Raw genomic sequence first — 14,619 nt, forward strand, 5'->3', positions numbered from 1 at the left:
TTTTCTAAGAACACACGTCCAGCAGATCCAGGGGGCACTGGTCCCCGAGCACCAGCTTGCCATGCACCTTTCTTTTTGGTTTTTGGGTTTGTTTTTTTCCTTTGAGACAGGGTCTCACTCTGTGCTTCAAGCTGGAGTGCAGTGGCACAATCTCAGCTCACCGCAACCTCCACCTCCCAGGCTCAAGCAATCCTCCCACCTCAGCCTCCTGAATAGCTGGGACTACAGGTGCACACCACCACACCCAGCTAATTTTTTTGGGTTTTTTTAGAAATAAGGTTTCACTATGTTGCCCAAGCTAGTCTCAAACTCCTGAGCTCAAGTGAACCACCCACCTCAGCCTCCCAACGTGCTGGGATCGCAGGCGATGAGCCACCCGTTCAGGCTTGCCATGCGCTTTTCCAAGTACCAGGGGCTTTCCCTGTGTTCAGAGCCCCAACCCTGGCCCCAGGGCTCACCTGCCTCAGGCCTCCCTGTGTGTGTGAGCCCAGCAGCCCAGGCGCCCAGCTTCATGGCTTCACAGCACTGTTAGGAGGGATGGAGGCTGGAGACTTCATTCCATTGCACAAAAAGAATTCATCCAAGCTGGGTGGTATTTGGATCTTTTCCAACCATGAGTGGCACTCGTGGCATTTTTAAAATGCAGGTTGTTGGAGGAAGGGGCCACCTTTAGAGGTGAGCATTGGCGTCACAGACGGGGTTGCTGGGGACATGGAGAGGAGCAATTTCTCCTGGGCCAGAGCAAGTGGGTGAGTGCTCAGTTCTGGCGGGAGGTGGCATCTCCTAACACAACATCAAGCAGCTTTGGGATATCCCAATTCCTGGGCCTCCACCACCCAGTCTCCAGGTCTCCACAACTCAGACCCCTAGAATCTCCTAAGCACTGCTCCTGTTGCCAAGAGAAGCTGGGAAATGTGGGGAATGTCAGCCAGCTGTGCATTAGGGTAACATGAGCCTGAGGCTGAGAAGTGTTTCCACATCCTGGAAGCACGCAGCTTTGAGATCAGCAAGAGGGTCCGAGACGGCTGCTCCCCGGTCTCTCTCTCTCTAGAAGACCTCAGGCCAGGCGACCTCCGGGTCAAGGGGCCGCATCGCCCAGAACCTGCACCCCTTTCTAGGGCACTCCAGAGAAGCCCCTGCCCACACAGCCGCAGCCAACCAGCCAGTGGCTTTAAAGATACACTTATCAAGGCAGGGGGACAGAACACTCGCTTTAAATGTTTCATTGGCATTGGCGTAATTTAAACTTTTGTCTTGTTTTAAAATGTATTCAGTATTTGACTGAAACATAATTTGTATGAAGTGCCCAGATCTCACTGTAATGTATAACTTTGTTTTTAAATAGAGATGAAGTCTAACTCTGTTGCCCAGGCTGGTCTCGAACTCCTGGGTTCAAGCAATCCTCCCACCTCAGCCTCCCAAAGTGCTGGGATTATAGGTGTGAACCACCGTGCCCAGACGATAACTTTACTATTTTGCCATCTGTCTGGGCCTTCTGTCTGTACTCTTGCCCAGGCCAAGCAAATGTTAGGGTGTGCCAGTGCAGGCCACAGCTAGGCTGCAGGGCCCTGAAATATCTTTTTAGCAGCCAGGGAAGGGGACGGCAACAGGAAGAAATGAGAAGAAAGAGTCCAGAGACTGCCCTGCAGCCCTACCTCCACCGCACACTGGCACTGTGCAGCCAAGAGTCCCTCAGCCTCTCTGAACACCAGCGTCCTTACCCATCTAAAAGGCCTGCTGGGGCCCTGGCCACGCCCATGAGGTGGTTGTGCAAATTAAATAAAGCAACAGATGAACAAAGCAATGCATTTATTTGTTGCAAGTCATTCACACGAATGACAAGGGGCCAGGCAGGCCTCAGGGATCATCTTTTTGTCCCTCCCTCTGGAAGCAGCAGGGCTGAGGGACTCACCCAGCCTGCCATGAGCCAGACTTAACACCCCCAGACCCTCCTTCCGGGAGGACAGCTGCAGTTAGTTACATGCTCTGGAAAAGGAACCAAACACACTTGTCTCTCTTACGTGCTGTGGCCCAGGGCCTTGAGAGCCCTCACTCAGAAAATAACCTGGGCTCTGTGACCCTGGAGCCTCGCCTGCCCTGGCTCACCTGGGTGGTGCTCCCCCAGCCCCTGCAGCCCCTCCGGCGGGTGCACGCAGACATTGTTCTTGGAGTAGATGATCTCTCCATCCAGGACACAGGGGGACCCGCTGCCGCTGCCAGCAGGGGTGAGGGTCAGGAGGTCCGAGGCTTTGGAGGAGGCCCTGCGAAGGAGGCGGCCCAGAGACATTGCCGGGCAAGTGTTTCCATCCTCCGCACGCGTCAGCCCAGGCAGGGCTCGTCAAGACCTGCCTGGGGGAGGAAGAGAGAGGAGATGGTCAAGGTCGTGGACTTGCGTCCTGTCTCACAGCAGTACGTGTCGCCTCGGCACCCAGTGGGTACTGGTTAACCACAGGGGTGCATCCTGCTGGTGCCCAGCTCTATACGGGGTAGGCCACATTCTCCACCTGGGCCAGGCCACCCTGTCCATCGCAGGAGGCTGAGCAGCGTCCCTCGGCTCTGGATGCCACTAGCACCTCCCTTCCCAGTATGACAACCAGAACATCTCCAGGCTTTGCCAAATGTGCCTTGGAGGACAAAATCCCTCCCACGGAGAACCACTAAGCTACAGGAACCCCGTTCCCACCTCAGCAACTTCACAAAAACCTCCAGGCGTTCTCTTTTCCCAGTTTCCCACCTGCGTCAGCACAAGTGAGCCCTTCCAATTCATTAAAAAGAAATAGGCCGGGCGTGGTGGCTCAAGCCTATAATCCCAGCACTTTGGGAGGCCAAGACGGGCGGATCACGAGGTCAGGAGATCGAGACCATCCTGGCTAACATGGTGAAACCCCGTCTCTACTAAAAAATACAAAAAACTAGCCGGGCGAGGTGGCGGGCAACTGTAGTCCCAGCTACTCAGGAGGCTGAGGCAGGAGAATGGCATAAACCCAGGAGGCGGAGCTTGCAGTGAGCTGATCCAGCCACTGCACTCCAGCCTGGGCCACAAAGCGAGACTCCGTCTCAAAAAAAAAAAAAAAAAAAAAAGAAATAAACAGGCCAGGTGCACTGGCTCACGCCTGTAATCCCAGCACTTTGGGAGGCTGAGGCAGGCAGATTACTTGAGGTAAGGGGTTCGAGACCAGCCTGGCCAACATGGCGAAACATCACGTCTACCAAAAATACAAAAATTAGCCAGGTGCAGTGGCGGGTGCCTGTAGTCCCAGCTACTTGGAAGGCTGAGGCAGGAGAATCGCTTGAACCCAAGAGGCGGCGGTTGCAGTGAGCTGAGATCACATCACTGCACTCCAGCCTCGGCAATAGAGCGAGACTCTGTCTCTAAAACAAGAAAGAAGGAAAATTTATAAACCAAAGGATTAGTATCCAGAATATATAAAGAACTCCTATAAATTCATGATGAAAAGGAGTAATATCTCAACAGAAAAAAAATGGTGCTCCATACAAGAGGAAAACCAAAGAACTGATAAATATGTAAAGAGATTCTCAGTTTCAAACAAAAATTCAACACCCAACAGACCAGTAAAAGCAATTTTATGTCTAAAAATACTGAGGATGAGGGAAAGGGGAGCTGTCACCAGTCCTGCCTCCTCCAAGGCGGGAGCAACATGGCAGGATCTGGCACCACTGAGAAGGCCCAAAGCCCCCTGAAATTCCTCTATTAGGAAATACCTAAGGGTGGTTCCTCCAACTGCAATTTGCAGCCCTATTGTAGATCCTGAAATCAATTTAGTGGGTCAACACCAGCATAAGAAGAAAAAAGAAAAAAAAATAGAAAATGCCCTTGAACCCTGGCCATAGGTAGGCTCAGCACTGTGTCAGGGAACTTCTGCCCCATGAGGACACACCAGTGTGGGTAAGACAACCTGGGACGTATGAAATGTATATATAATGTGTGCTGTGACCTAAAACATTTGATGACTCTGCCTGGAGAAACCCAAGGAGACACCTACTCAAATGCTTTGCAGCCAGTTTCTACCAAGAAAAACGAAACCACTGAACCTCTAGATAGCAGATAAGAACCAACTAGACTTCTGTACACACGTGGAGCTCACAAACACACACACCAAGCCACGCCAAGGAACGACCATGTCAGTGAAGAGGCAGGCACAGCCGGGCACAATGACTCATGCCTGTAATCTAAGCACTTTGGGAGGCTGAGGCAGGCGGTTCACCTGAGCTCAGGAGTTCGAGACCAGCCTGGTCAACATGGCAAAACCCCATCCTGACTAACAATACAAAAAAAATTAGCTGGGTGTGGTGGCATGAGCCTGTAATCCCAGCTACTCGGGAGGCTGAGGCAGGAGAATTGCTTGAGCCTGGGAGGTGGAGGTTGCAGTGAGCTGGGATTGCGCCACCACACCCCAGCCTGGGCGACAGAGCGAGACTCCAACTCAAAAAAAAAAAAAAAAAAAAAAAAGGCAGGCACAGAGCCATGCTGCATCCTGGTCACTGATGGGAGATGTCCAGGACTTTGACCACGGCTGGGCTGCATGCAGGCCAGCTTCACAAAAGTCTGCAGAGTTTGGGGGTCTGGGAGAGGACAGCCACAGAGGGGCTTCACCTTCATCTCTTTGAAGGAAGAAAAGGCTTGAAGCCAACATGATAAGAATTAGCAACTGGGAGTGAATAAACCAAATGTGGTACAATGGAATATTATTTGGCCTTAAAAAGAAAGGAAATTCTGACTGGGTGCCTGTAATCCCAGCACTTTGGGAGGCCGAGGTGGGCGGATCACCTGACGTCAGAAGTTCGAGATCAACCTGGTCAACATAGCAAAAGCCCGCCTCTACTAAAAATACAAAAATTAGCCAGGTGTGGTGGCACACGCCTGTAGTCCCAGCTACATGGGAGGCTGAGGCAGGAGAATTGCTTAAACCCAGGGGGTGGAGGTTTCAGTGAGCTGAGATCACGCCACTGCACTCCAGTCTGGGTGACACAGCGACACTCCATCTCAAAAAAACAAAAAAGAATTAGCAACTGGGAGTGAATAAACCAAATGTGGTACAAGGGATGATTATTCTGCCTTGAAAAGAAAGTCTGACGCCTGCTACGGCATGGATGAACCCCGAAAACATTGCGCTAAGGGAAACAAACCAGTCACAAGAGACAAGTACTGCACGATTCTACTCGTGTGAGGTCCCTAGAGTAGTTAGGTTCATAGAGACAGGAAGTGGAACGGTGGGTGCGAGGGGGTGAGGTGGGGGGAATGGGGAGGTCATGTTTAAGGGGGACAGGACTCCAGCTTGGGAGGATAAAAGCGTCCTGGAGATGGACAGTGGCAGCGGCTCTGTCCACTGACTACACTGAATGTACTCAATGCCACCGAACCTGATATTTAAAAATGGTTAAAGTGGTAAGTTTTACCTTGGATGTATTTTACCACAATAAAAAATTAAACATTATCAACTGGCAGAGGGTCTCCAGGTATGTGATCTTGTTCTTTGAACTTTCTGCATTTTTTACATTTCTCCAAAGATCCAGAGCTGGTTGAGGGTGGTCCCTAAATCACCTCCTTTTCACCCCCAGCACTTGGCGAGGCTCTGGGACAGAGGGTGGGTGGGTAGGGGGGGTCCCCGCTGGCTCAGCAGAACTGGCTCCCGTCCTGGCAGGAGGCAGGGGGCAGATGTCAGTGGTGATAGCCACCGTCCCAGGACCAGGCGGTCAGCGCTGTCTGCCTCTCTGCTTCCCTCCTCTGACCCCCTCCGTGCTTCAGCCTCCCGCAACCCTGTTTGTGTATTTCCAGTTGTCTCCATGGCTGCTGACTTCTCAAGCACAATATTCCAAAGATGTTCCAGCCAGCCCAGGAGTGGCCTTCCCATTCCCGTGTCTTTCCTCTGACAGATCTATCACTCCCGTCTCCCCATCTCACAGATCCCAATGTCAACATCACTTCTGAAAATCACCAGTTCTGGGGGTGGGGACCCAGCTCAGATTCTCACCTCCTCAGCCTTGAGCCACAGACGCCCTCTGCCTGATCTCGACCATCTCCAGGGCCCTCATCCACTCGGCTCTCCCTAGCCCACCCCTTCTTAGGCCCCCTCAACATGTCTAATGAAGGCAGCAGCAGAAGTCGACCCCTTGGTGCAGGGGTCAGCAAACTTGTTCTGCAAAAGGCCAGAGAGTAAATGCTTTGGACTCTCTGGACCAGAGAGTCTCTGTGGTGACCACTCAACTCGGCCTTTGGAGTGCAGGAGCAGCCACAGACAGTAAATGATGGGCATGACTGTGACAGTGAAGCTTTACTGATAGACACCCAAGCTTAAATTCTAGATCATTTTTCACATGTCCCAAAAAAAATTCTTTCCATTTTTTCAACCCCCTTAAAAAACGTAAAAACCAGCCGGGCGCAGTGGCTCACGCCTGTAATCTTGGCACTTTGGGAGGCCTAGGTGGGCAGATCACCTGAGGTCAGGAGTTTGACATCAGCCTGACCAACATGGAGAAACCCCGTCTCTACTAAAAATACAAAATTAGTCAAGCATGGTGGCACATGCCTGTAATCCCAGCTACTCAGGAGGCTGAGGCGGGAGAATCGCTTGAATCCGGGGTGCGGAGGTTGTGGTGAGCCGAGATCGTACCACTGCCCACCAGGCTGGGTGACAGCGCAAGACGCCATCTCAAAAAAAAAAAAAAAAAAGTAAAAATCATCCTTAGCTCATAAGCTGCATAAAACAGGTGGAAGGCTGGCTTTGGCCTGTGGGTTGCAGATGGTAGTGCCCTGGCATAGACCATCTGAGCAAGTTCGGGGGACTCTTCTCCACCTATCCAAACCAGCTCCCGGCCAACCTCTCCAGGAAGCCTTCTGGCCACTCCTGGCCTAAACACTTCATCCCACACAGTGACATATGACAACTAAGTGATGAAACTTTAAAAAAAAATCACACTGCAAACTACAAATCAAAAACCGTATTGTCCTTCCCAATAATCATGTGGAAAAGCTGTGTTCTTTCTAATGTTGTCTAGAATATTTTTAGAATTCAAGAATTCTTCAAGAATTGCAAGGTCAGTTAATAAGCCCTGCAAGAAAATTGTTCCCTGTCCTCTAGACCAGCCATGTCCAACAGAAACACTGCAGGAGCCACAGATACAATCTTAAATTTTCTCGTAGCCATAGGTTTTTAAGCAAAAAAAAAAAAAAAAGTGAAATTAATTTTAATAATTTTTAGCATAATACATCTAAAATATTATTATTTCAGCATGTAGTCAATATGAAAAGAATATTATTATTATTATTATTTTTTGAGATGGAGTCTCGCTTTGTCACCCAGGCTGGAGTGCAGTGGCGCGATCTCAGCTCGCTGCAAGCTCCACCTCCTGGGTTCACGCCATTCTCCTGCCTCAGCCTCCCGAGTAGCTGGGACTACAGGTGCCCGCCACCACGCCTGGCTAATTTTTTTGTATTTTTAGTAGAGAGGGGGTTTCACCGTGTTAGCCAGGATGGTCTTGATCTCCTGACCTGATAAGCCGCCCTTCGGCCTCCCAAAGTGCTGGGATTATAGGCGTGAGCCACCACATCTGGCCTGAAAAAATTATTAATGAAATCTTTTACATTCTTTTTTTTTTTTTTTTAGAGACAGGCTGTCACCCAGGCTACAGTGTAGTGGTGCGATCACAGCTCACTATATTCTCAAACTCCTGGGTTCAAGGAATCCTCCTGCCCAGTCTCCCAAGTAGCTTGGACTAAAGGCACATGCCACCATGTCCCAATAATTTTTTTATTTTTTGTAGAAATGAGGTTTCACTTCTTTGCCCAGGCTGGTCTTGAACTTCTGGCCTCAAGTGATCCTCCTGCCTCAGCCTTCCTAAGTGTTAGGATTACAAGCGTGAGCCACTGCGCCCGGCCTATTTTATGTCCTTAAAGTCTTCAAAGCCTGCTGGGCATTTTTGCACTTAAGCACATCAAAGTTTTGCCCAGCCACGTTTTGGGTGCTCCACAGCCTGCGTGGTGTCCACAGCGGACGAGGCCGCAGCAGGATTGGAGCCCACCTCCTTCTGTGTTTCAAACGGCGCTACTCAGTATGACCGCCCCAGTCGCCAGAGCTGGCTGCACATAGCTCTCAGCTGCTTCCCCAAATCAAAATCCTCTTTAAGTGAAAATGTTTTGCCAGCACTGAGGATAATCAAAAAAGTGTGCTAGAAGTTTTAAAGGAGATTCCAAATTGTAAAGTGTATTTGCTTTTTTGCAAGAGGCTATTTCATCAAAATCCAACCTAGTTCCCAACCTCTGGTCACCATCAAACTAGAAGTGGAGAATCCTTGACGCATTTTTTTCAACATTCTTTTAGTTATGAAACACACTCAGAAGTAAAAGGAAGAATACGTGTCCCTTAAATCACATAATCCTAAGACATCTGTGTATTCTCTACTATATTTTGTGCCCTATAATGAATGAATGAATTAAAAACCCACTCCCTGGAATTATATCATGTCTTGCTTTCAGTTGGATCATAATTATATTTTCCCAGGTGAAATATACTTATAACAAATTTTAGGGTTGAAGTACATCTCCTAAAATTCCTGTGCTGAAGTCTTTTTTTTTTTTTTTTTTTTTGAGATGGAGTCTCACTGTGTCACCCAGGCTGGAGTGCAGTGGCACAATCTCGGCCCTCTCCTGTGTTGAAGTCTTAAACCCCAGTACCCAAGAATGAAGCTGTTTTTGAAGACAGCGTCTTTTTTTTTTTTTTTTTTTTTTTGAGACGGGGTCTCGCTCTGTCGCCCAGGCTGGAGCACAGTGACCGGATCTCAGCTCACTGCAAGCTCCACCTCCCAGGTTCACACCATTCTCCTGCCTCAGCCTCCCGAGTAGCTGGAACTACAGGCGCCTGCCACCTCACTCTGCTAGTTTTTTGTATTTTTTAGTAGAGACGGGGTTTCACCGTGTTAGCCAGGATGGTCTCGATCTCCCGACCTCGTGATCCACCCGTCTCGGCCTCCCAAAGTGCTGGGATTACAGGCTTGAGCCACCGCGCCCGGCCTGAAGATAGCGTCTTTATAAAGGTAATCAAGTTACACTGAGGTCAATATGACGGTGTCTGTATAAAAAGAGGAAGTTGGCAGCAGGTGCCTGTACACAAGGAGAGCGCCCTGTGAATACAATGAGCCACCTGCCAGCAAGGAGCAGGCCTGGAGCAGCCCCTCCCTCACAGCCTCCGAAGCAAGCAACTCTGCCCACACCTTGATCTCGGACTTCCTGCCTCCAGAGCCGTCAGAGAGAAGATTTCTATTGCTCAAGCCACCTGGACCCTGGTACTTTGTTAGGGCAGCCCCAGCAAACAAATATACCACAATATTAACACATTTAAAAAGCATAAGACCAGGTGTGGTGCCTCACGCCTGTAATCCCAACACTTTGGGAGGCCGAGGCGAGTGGATCACCTGAGGTTGGGAGTTCGACATCAGCCTGACCAACATGGAGAAACCCCATGTCTACTAAAAATACAAAATTAGCCAGGCGTGGTGGTGCACGCCTGTAATCCCAGCTACTTGGGAGGCTGAGGCGGATCACTTGAGCCCAGGACGTCAGGGCTGCATTGAGCCGTGATTGCACCACTGCACCCCACCCTGGGTGACAGATTATCCTGTATTTATTAGACATCTGTGTTTAGCTGTGAAGTATCTGTTGGTGTGTTTTGCCAATTTTTCTGCTGGGCTGGTGGAATTCTTACTATTTTTAATACAGAGATTAAGCTGAGATGGAATTTTCATTGATATGTAAGAACTCTTTACAGAGCAAAGATCATTATCCCTTGCTATATTTGCTACATGTGTTTCTCCTAATTTGTTGTTTGCCTTTTATTTATATTATCTATTTTGACATATGGAGGTTTTAAACTTTTATGTAAATTGATGGTAACTTTTTCTTAGTGACTTCCTTTATTACTTTTATACTTAAGATAATCCTTTCCAAGCTAAAGATCCTTAAACATTGGTCTGTATTTTCTTCTATGTTCAATGAACTACTTTTAATGTTTCAGAAGCCGAATTCAAAGCATACATTTACCTGAAAGGGACTCAAATGTTAACTAAAGTATCGAGCAGTTCATTGAATGTTTATGTTGTTTTTATTGCTAGGTCCTGTTTTTATTGTTTACTCAGTTATCTGACAAAAACACTGAAATCTATGATAAATTAATAAAGCTGGGACTTATTTATTTAGAGACACAGTTTTGTTCTTGTTGCCCAGGATAGTGGAGTGCAGTGGTGCTATCTTGGCTTACTGCAACCTCCGCCTCCCAGGTTCAAGCAATTCTCCTGCCTCAGCCTCCCGAGTAGCTGGGATTATAGGTGCCCATCACCACGCCCAGCTAATTTTTGTATTTTTTTAGTAGACACTGGGTTTCACCATGTTGGCCAGGCTGGTCTTGAACTCCTGACCTCAGGTGATCCACCTGCCTCAGCCGCCCAAGTGCTGGGATTACAGGCGTGAGCCACCACATCCGGCCCTGTTTTTATTTTTTGTGAGGCAGAGTCTCACTCTGTCACTCAGGCTGGAGTGCAATGGCATAATCTTGGCTCACTGCAACCTCCACCTCCCAGGTTCAAGCGATTCTCCTGCCTCAGCCTCCCATGTAGCTAGGATTACAGGCACCCGCCATCACACCCAGCTAATTTTTGTATTTTCAGTAGAGACAGGGTTTTGCCATGTTGGTCAGGCTGGTCTCAAACTCCTGACCTCAGCTGATCTGCCCACCTCAGCCTCCCAAAGTGCTGGGATTACAGGCGCCAGCCACCATGCCTGGCCGGGGACATTTATTATATAAAACTTTATGGACAATTTTAAGAGGTGCCTTGGCCATGACCCGGAGGCCTATGTGGTTTGGCCCACTTCATGGTCCACACCCTCTCAGCTGCCCCAACCCTGCACATGTGACAAACACGTGTGTGAGATCTGCGGTTCTCACACTATCCACACGCTCCGGTGAGGGTAACGGCTCATCACAGGCAAGGTTTAGCGTGAAATGGACAGGTGGGGTCATTTTAACTGCCTCCCCCAGGCCACCCTCTCCACCCTGCTGAGAGCACCTGTAATAAAATACATTTTCAGAAATTCAGCAGACGTCCCTTTCAAAGACCAAGCCCAGCAGCTCCCCTCCCCTTGATGAGCAGGCGACCCTCCAGGGGAACTGCCAACAGGCTCCGGTGACAGCTGCTCGGAGGCTACCATGCGACAGTGCCTGGGCAGCCAAAGCCCTCCATGCCCTCCTTCCGCCCCGCAGTCCCAGCATGAAGCCACGGTTCCCCATGAGTCCAGAGTAAGCTCGTCAGAGACAGGCCCACAGCCCCTGCGGCCATTTCTTCCCCGAATCTCAATCCTGCTTTGTGTGGCCACAGCTTAAAGAGATGCTCAGTGACACTCACACCCAGGGGTCCTTCCGGGGATTCCTCACCTTGGTGCAGGCCAGGAGCGAGAACCGCCGCTGGGCCCCCCACCTCAGCTCAGGGCATGGCTGGCGTGGCCCTGCTCCTCGGTGGCCCGCCTGGCCCCGCTGTGGGCTTCCGTCCCACCACCCCAGCCACAGTCACAGCCACAGTCACAGCGGGGTGTGTCAGGTCGTCCTCATCTTCCACCTCCCAGGGCCAGCCGGTGCCTCCAGCCCTGGTGTGAATTTCCATTCAGGGTCCAAAATGCACTTTGGCAGCGCCCTCATTCTGCAGCTCCACCAGCCAGAGAAGAGTCCTCCAGCCAGAGAAGAGAAAGCTGAGTTTAACCCGACCCTGTCAGAGGCGTGGAGCAAAGAGCTCCAGGGGACAGGGCCCCCAGGCCCCTGCAGGACGAGGCTGGAGAACAAGCGCAGCAGCTAAGGACGCAGCCCTGGGCGAGTGCGGGCGGGGCCCATTGCGGGCGGGGCCCAAATCCCTCGCCGGCCGCCGCTGGCTAAGGAGAAGCGGCTTTTGGCTTTCCGCTACAAAGCACAGCTCGGGGCCAGAGGCCTCTGCCCGGCCCAACCCGCAGCCCTGGCCACAACCGGAGGCCCCACCTCAGGCCAGCCCGGCAGGGCGCGCTCCAGGGACCCCAGCCCCAAGGAGATCCCAAACTCATGCCTACTGCTCCCGCCCTGGAGGAGTCAGAGGACGAGAAGCACGCACGTGTGGGCACCCACCACACACTACACACCATAGACACACACACTACACACCACACACCATAGGCACACACACTACACACCATAGACACACACACTACACCACACACCATAGGCACACACACTACACACCATAGACACACACACTACACACCACACACCATAGGCACACACACTACACACCATAGACACACACACTACACGCCACACACCATAGGCACACACACTACACACCATAGACACACACACCACACCACACACCCTCTGTTCTACCAGCTTTGCCTCTGTTCTCCGAGAGCCCCATTGTTGACCCGCCAGCCACTGCCTGGGCCCCACTCCTTCCCAGCTGTCTCCAGGATTAGGGAAGCCCCAGGTGGATCCAGGGCTGCAGGAGCCTCCCTACCCAGCCCCCACGCTGGTCTGTCCTGGGTCCATAGACACAAGTCAGCCACCTGTCACTGGGCGGTAGGAAGTGCAGGTGCTGTGAGCTGGAGGAGGGGGCGCCTGGGCTCTGAGGGCTGAATGAGGGGCCTGGCAAATGCCCCTGGAGAGCCCTGGAGAGTCTTGCAGCAGCCTTGGTGCCTGGGCTTCAGGGTCTGCCTGCTGGGAGCACCCCTCTGCTGGGAGCACCCCTCTGCTGGGAGCCCCCCCCCGCCCCCCCCGTCCCAGGAGTACCTTCCCGCTAGAGTGCCAGGGACACACTGCTGCCTAATGGCCAGAAGCTTGCCCAGGGCAGTGGCCTCTGGTCCACTTCTGTCCCTTGGTTGTGTCCCTAAGACCCAGGCCCTGGAGGCCTTAAGGACTCTCGATCCATGAGACAGGAAGCCCCACAGGGAAGCGGTGGTCTCCCGTCCCCATCTCATCACATACAGCACTCTGTACCTTCTGCTCATTTTTCTGCAAACCTAAAACTGCTCTAAACAGTAAAGTCCGCCACGCAGAAACTGCACACGGATGTTTAGAGCAGCTTTACTCATAACTGCCGACACTCGGAAGCAACTAAGATGTTTTCCAATAGGTGAATAAATAAACAAACTGTGATACACCTAAATAATGGAGTATTATTCAATATTAAAAAGAAAGGGGCGGCCAGGCATCCTGGCTCACACCGGTAATCCCAGCACTTTGGGAGGCCAAGGTGGGCGGATCACCTGAGGTCAGGAGTTCGAGACCATCCTGGTCAACATGGCAAAACCCCGTCACTAATTAAAAAATACAAAAATTAGCCAGGCATGGTGGCGCACGCCTGTAATCCCAGCTACTCAGGAGGCTGAGGCATGAGAATCGCTTGAACCCAGGAGGTGGAGGCAGCAATGAGCCAAGATTATGCCACTGCACTCCAGCCTGGGTGACAGAGCAAGACTCTCTGCAAAACAAACAAACCTTATCTTCTCGGGGAGGGGGGAATCTATTAGTTTAAAATAAAAAGAGGCTCGAGACCAGGAAGCTTGCATCCAAAGAGGCGTGGAGAAGGCGTGGACAAGGGTGGAGTTGTGTGGACCAACGCCAAGAACAGGCAGGCACTAGAGGCAGGCTGAACCGAGCAGAGTCAAAGAGAACATTTGGTTCCCGGACTGAGAACCCGGCTGCCAGCAGCCCAAGTTGTCTGGTGGGAGAGTTTCCTAATGTCCTTGAATCTGCAAGATGCAAGACTTTGAATGGCCCTTGTCCACAGCAGTGCGGAGTAGTTGATGCCCATGACCTTAGGGACCTGGAGTCCTTCGGGGTTGGAGGGGACCAAAGATAACCATTTGTCCTGGGAGGGAAGGAAGCTGGATGCCAGAAAGGCTGCCCCCGTATGGAACTCAGAGCAAGGGGTCATCCAGGTTTCCTTCTGTGGGCCTGGGGCTCTTCCTAGGGGCCAGATGCCTTCTCATGAGTACACGAACAGAGGCGGGGGCAGCCAGCAGAACTCCTAAGACACAAAATGAATGAACACTGGAAAGGGAGCTGAGACAGGCCTGCAGCAAAGAACAGACACCAGGCTTTTCCAGTCTCTAGGAAGGACTCAGAGTTCATCAAAATCAAAATAGCAATGCAAGATGCTCAAAGCACCTTGTGGCAATTATTACAAATCCCCTCCCCAAATCCTGAGACAGGAAGATGGATAGAGAAGCTAAAATGGCTGGGCGTGGTGGCTCATGTCTGTAATCTTAACAGTTTTGGGAGTCCAAGGCAGGCGGATCGCCTGAGTCTAGGAGTTCAAGATCAGTTTGGGCAACTGCTGAAACCCTGTCTCTACAAAAAAAGCAAAAATTAGCTAAGCATGGTGGCATGTGCCTATAGTCCCAGCTACTCAGAAGGCTGAGGCGGGAGAACTGCTTGAGCCCAGGAGTTCAAGATCAGCCTGGGTGACATGGAGAAACCTCATGTCTACAAAAAACACTTTAAAAATTAGCCAGGCTTGGTGGCCTGTGCCTATAGTCTCAGCTACTCAGGAGGTTGAGGTGGGAGGTCGAGGCCGCAATGAGCTGTGATTGCG

The 14,619-nt window shown here is 51.1% G+C and overlaps 1 protein-coding gene across 41 annotated transcripts in view; it reads right to left on the reverse strand.

Moving 5' to 3' along the window:
- The window catches only part of TBC1D16 (TBC1 domain family member 16), a 99,793-nt gene that overhangs the window by 76,532 nt on the left and 8,642 nt on the right, over positions 1-14,619 (reverse strand). For 17 of the 41 annotated variants that reach the window (XM_077969174.1, XM_077969172.1, XM_077969178.1 and 14 more), the window contains exon 2: positions 2,107-2,349. In XM_077969174.1, the coding sequence (XP_077825300.1) occupies positions 2,107-2,287 (181 nt within the window). In that variant the 5' untranslated portion in view covers positions 2,288-2,349. 41 annotated transcript variants of the gene reach the window in all.

Source organism: Macaca mulatta, chromosome 16, assembly GCF_049350105.2.
Source record: "Macaca mulatta isolate MMU2019108-1 chromosome 16, T2T-MMU8v2.0, whole genome shotgun sequence".
Taxonomy (NCBI): Eukaryota; Metazoa; Chordata; class Mammalia; order Primates; family Cercopithecidae; genus Macaca; species Macaca mulatta.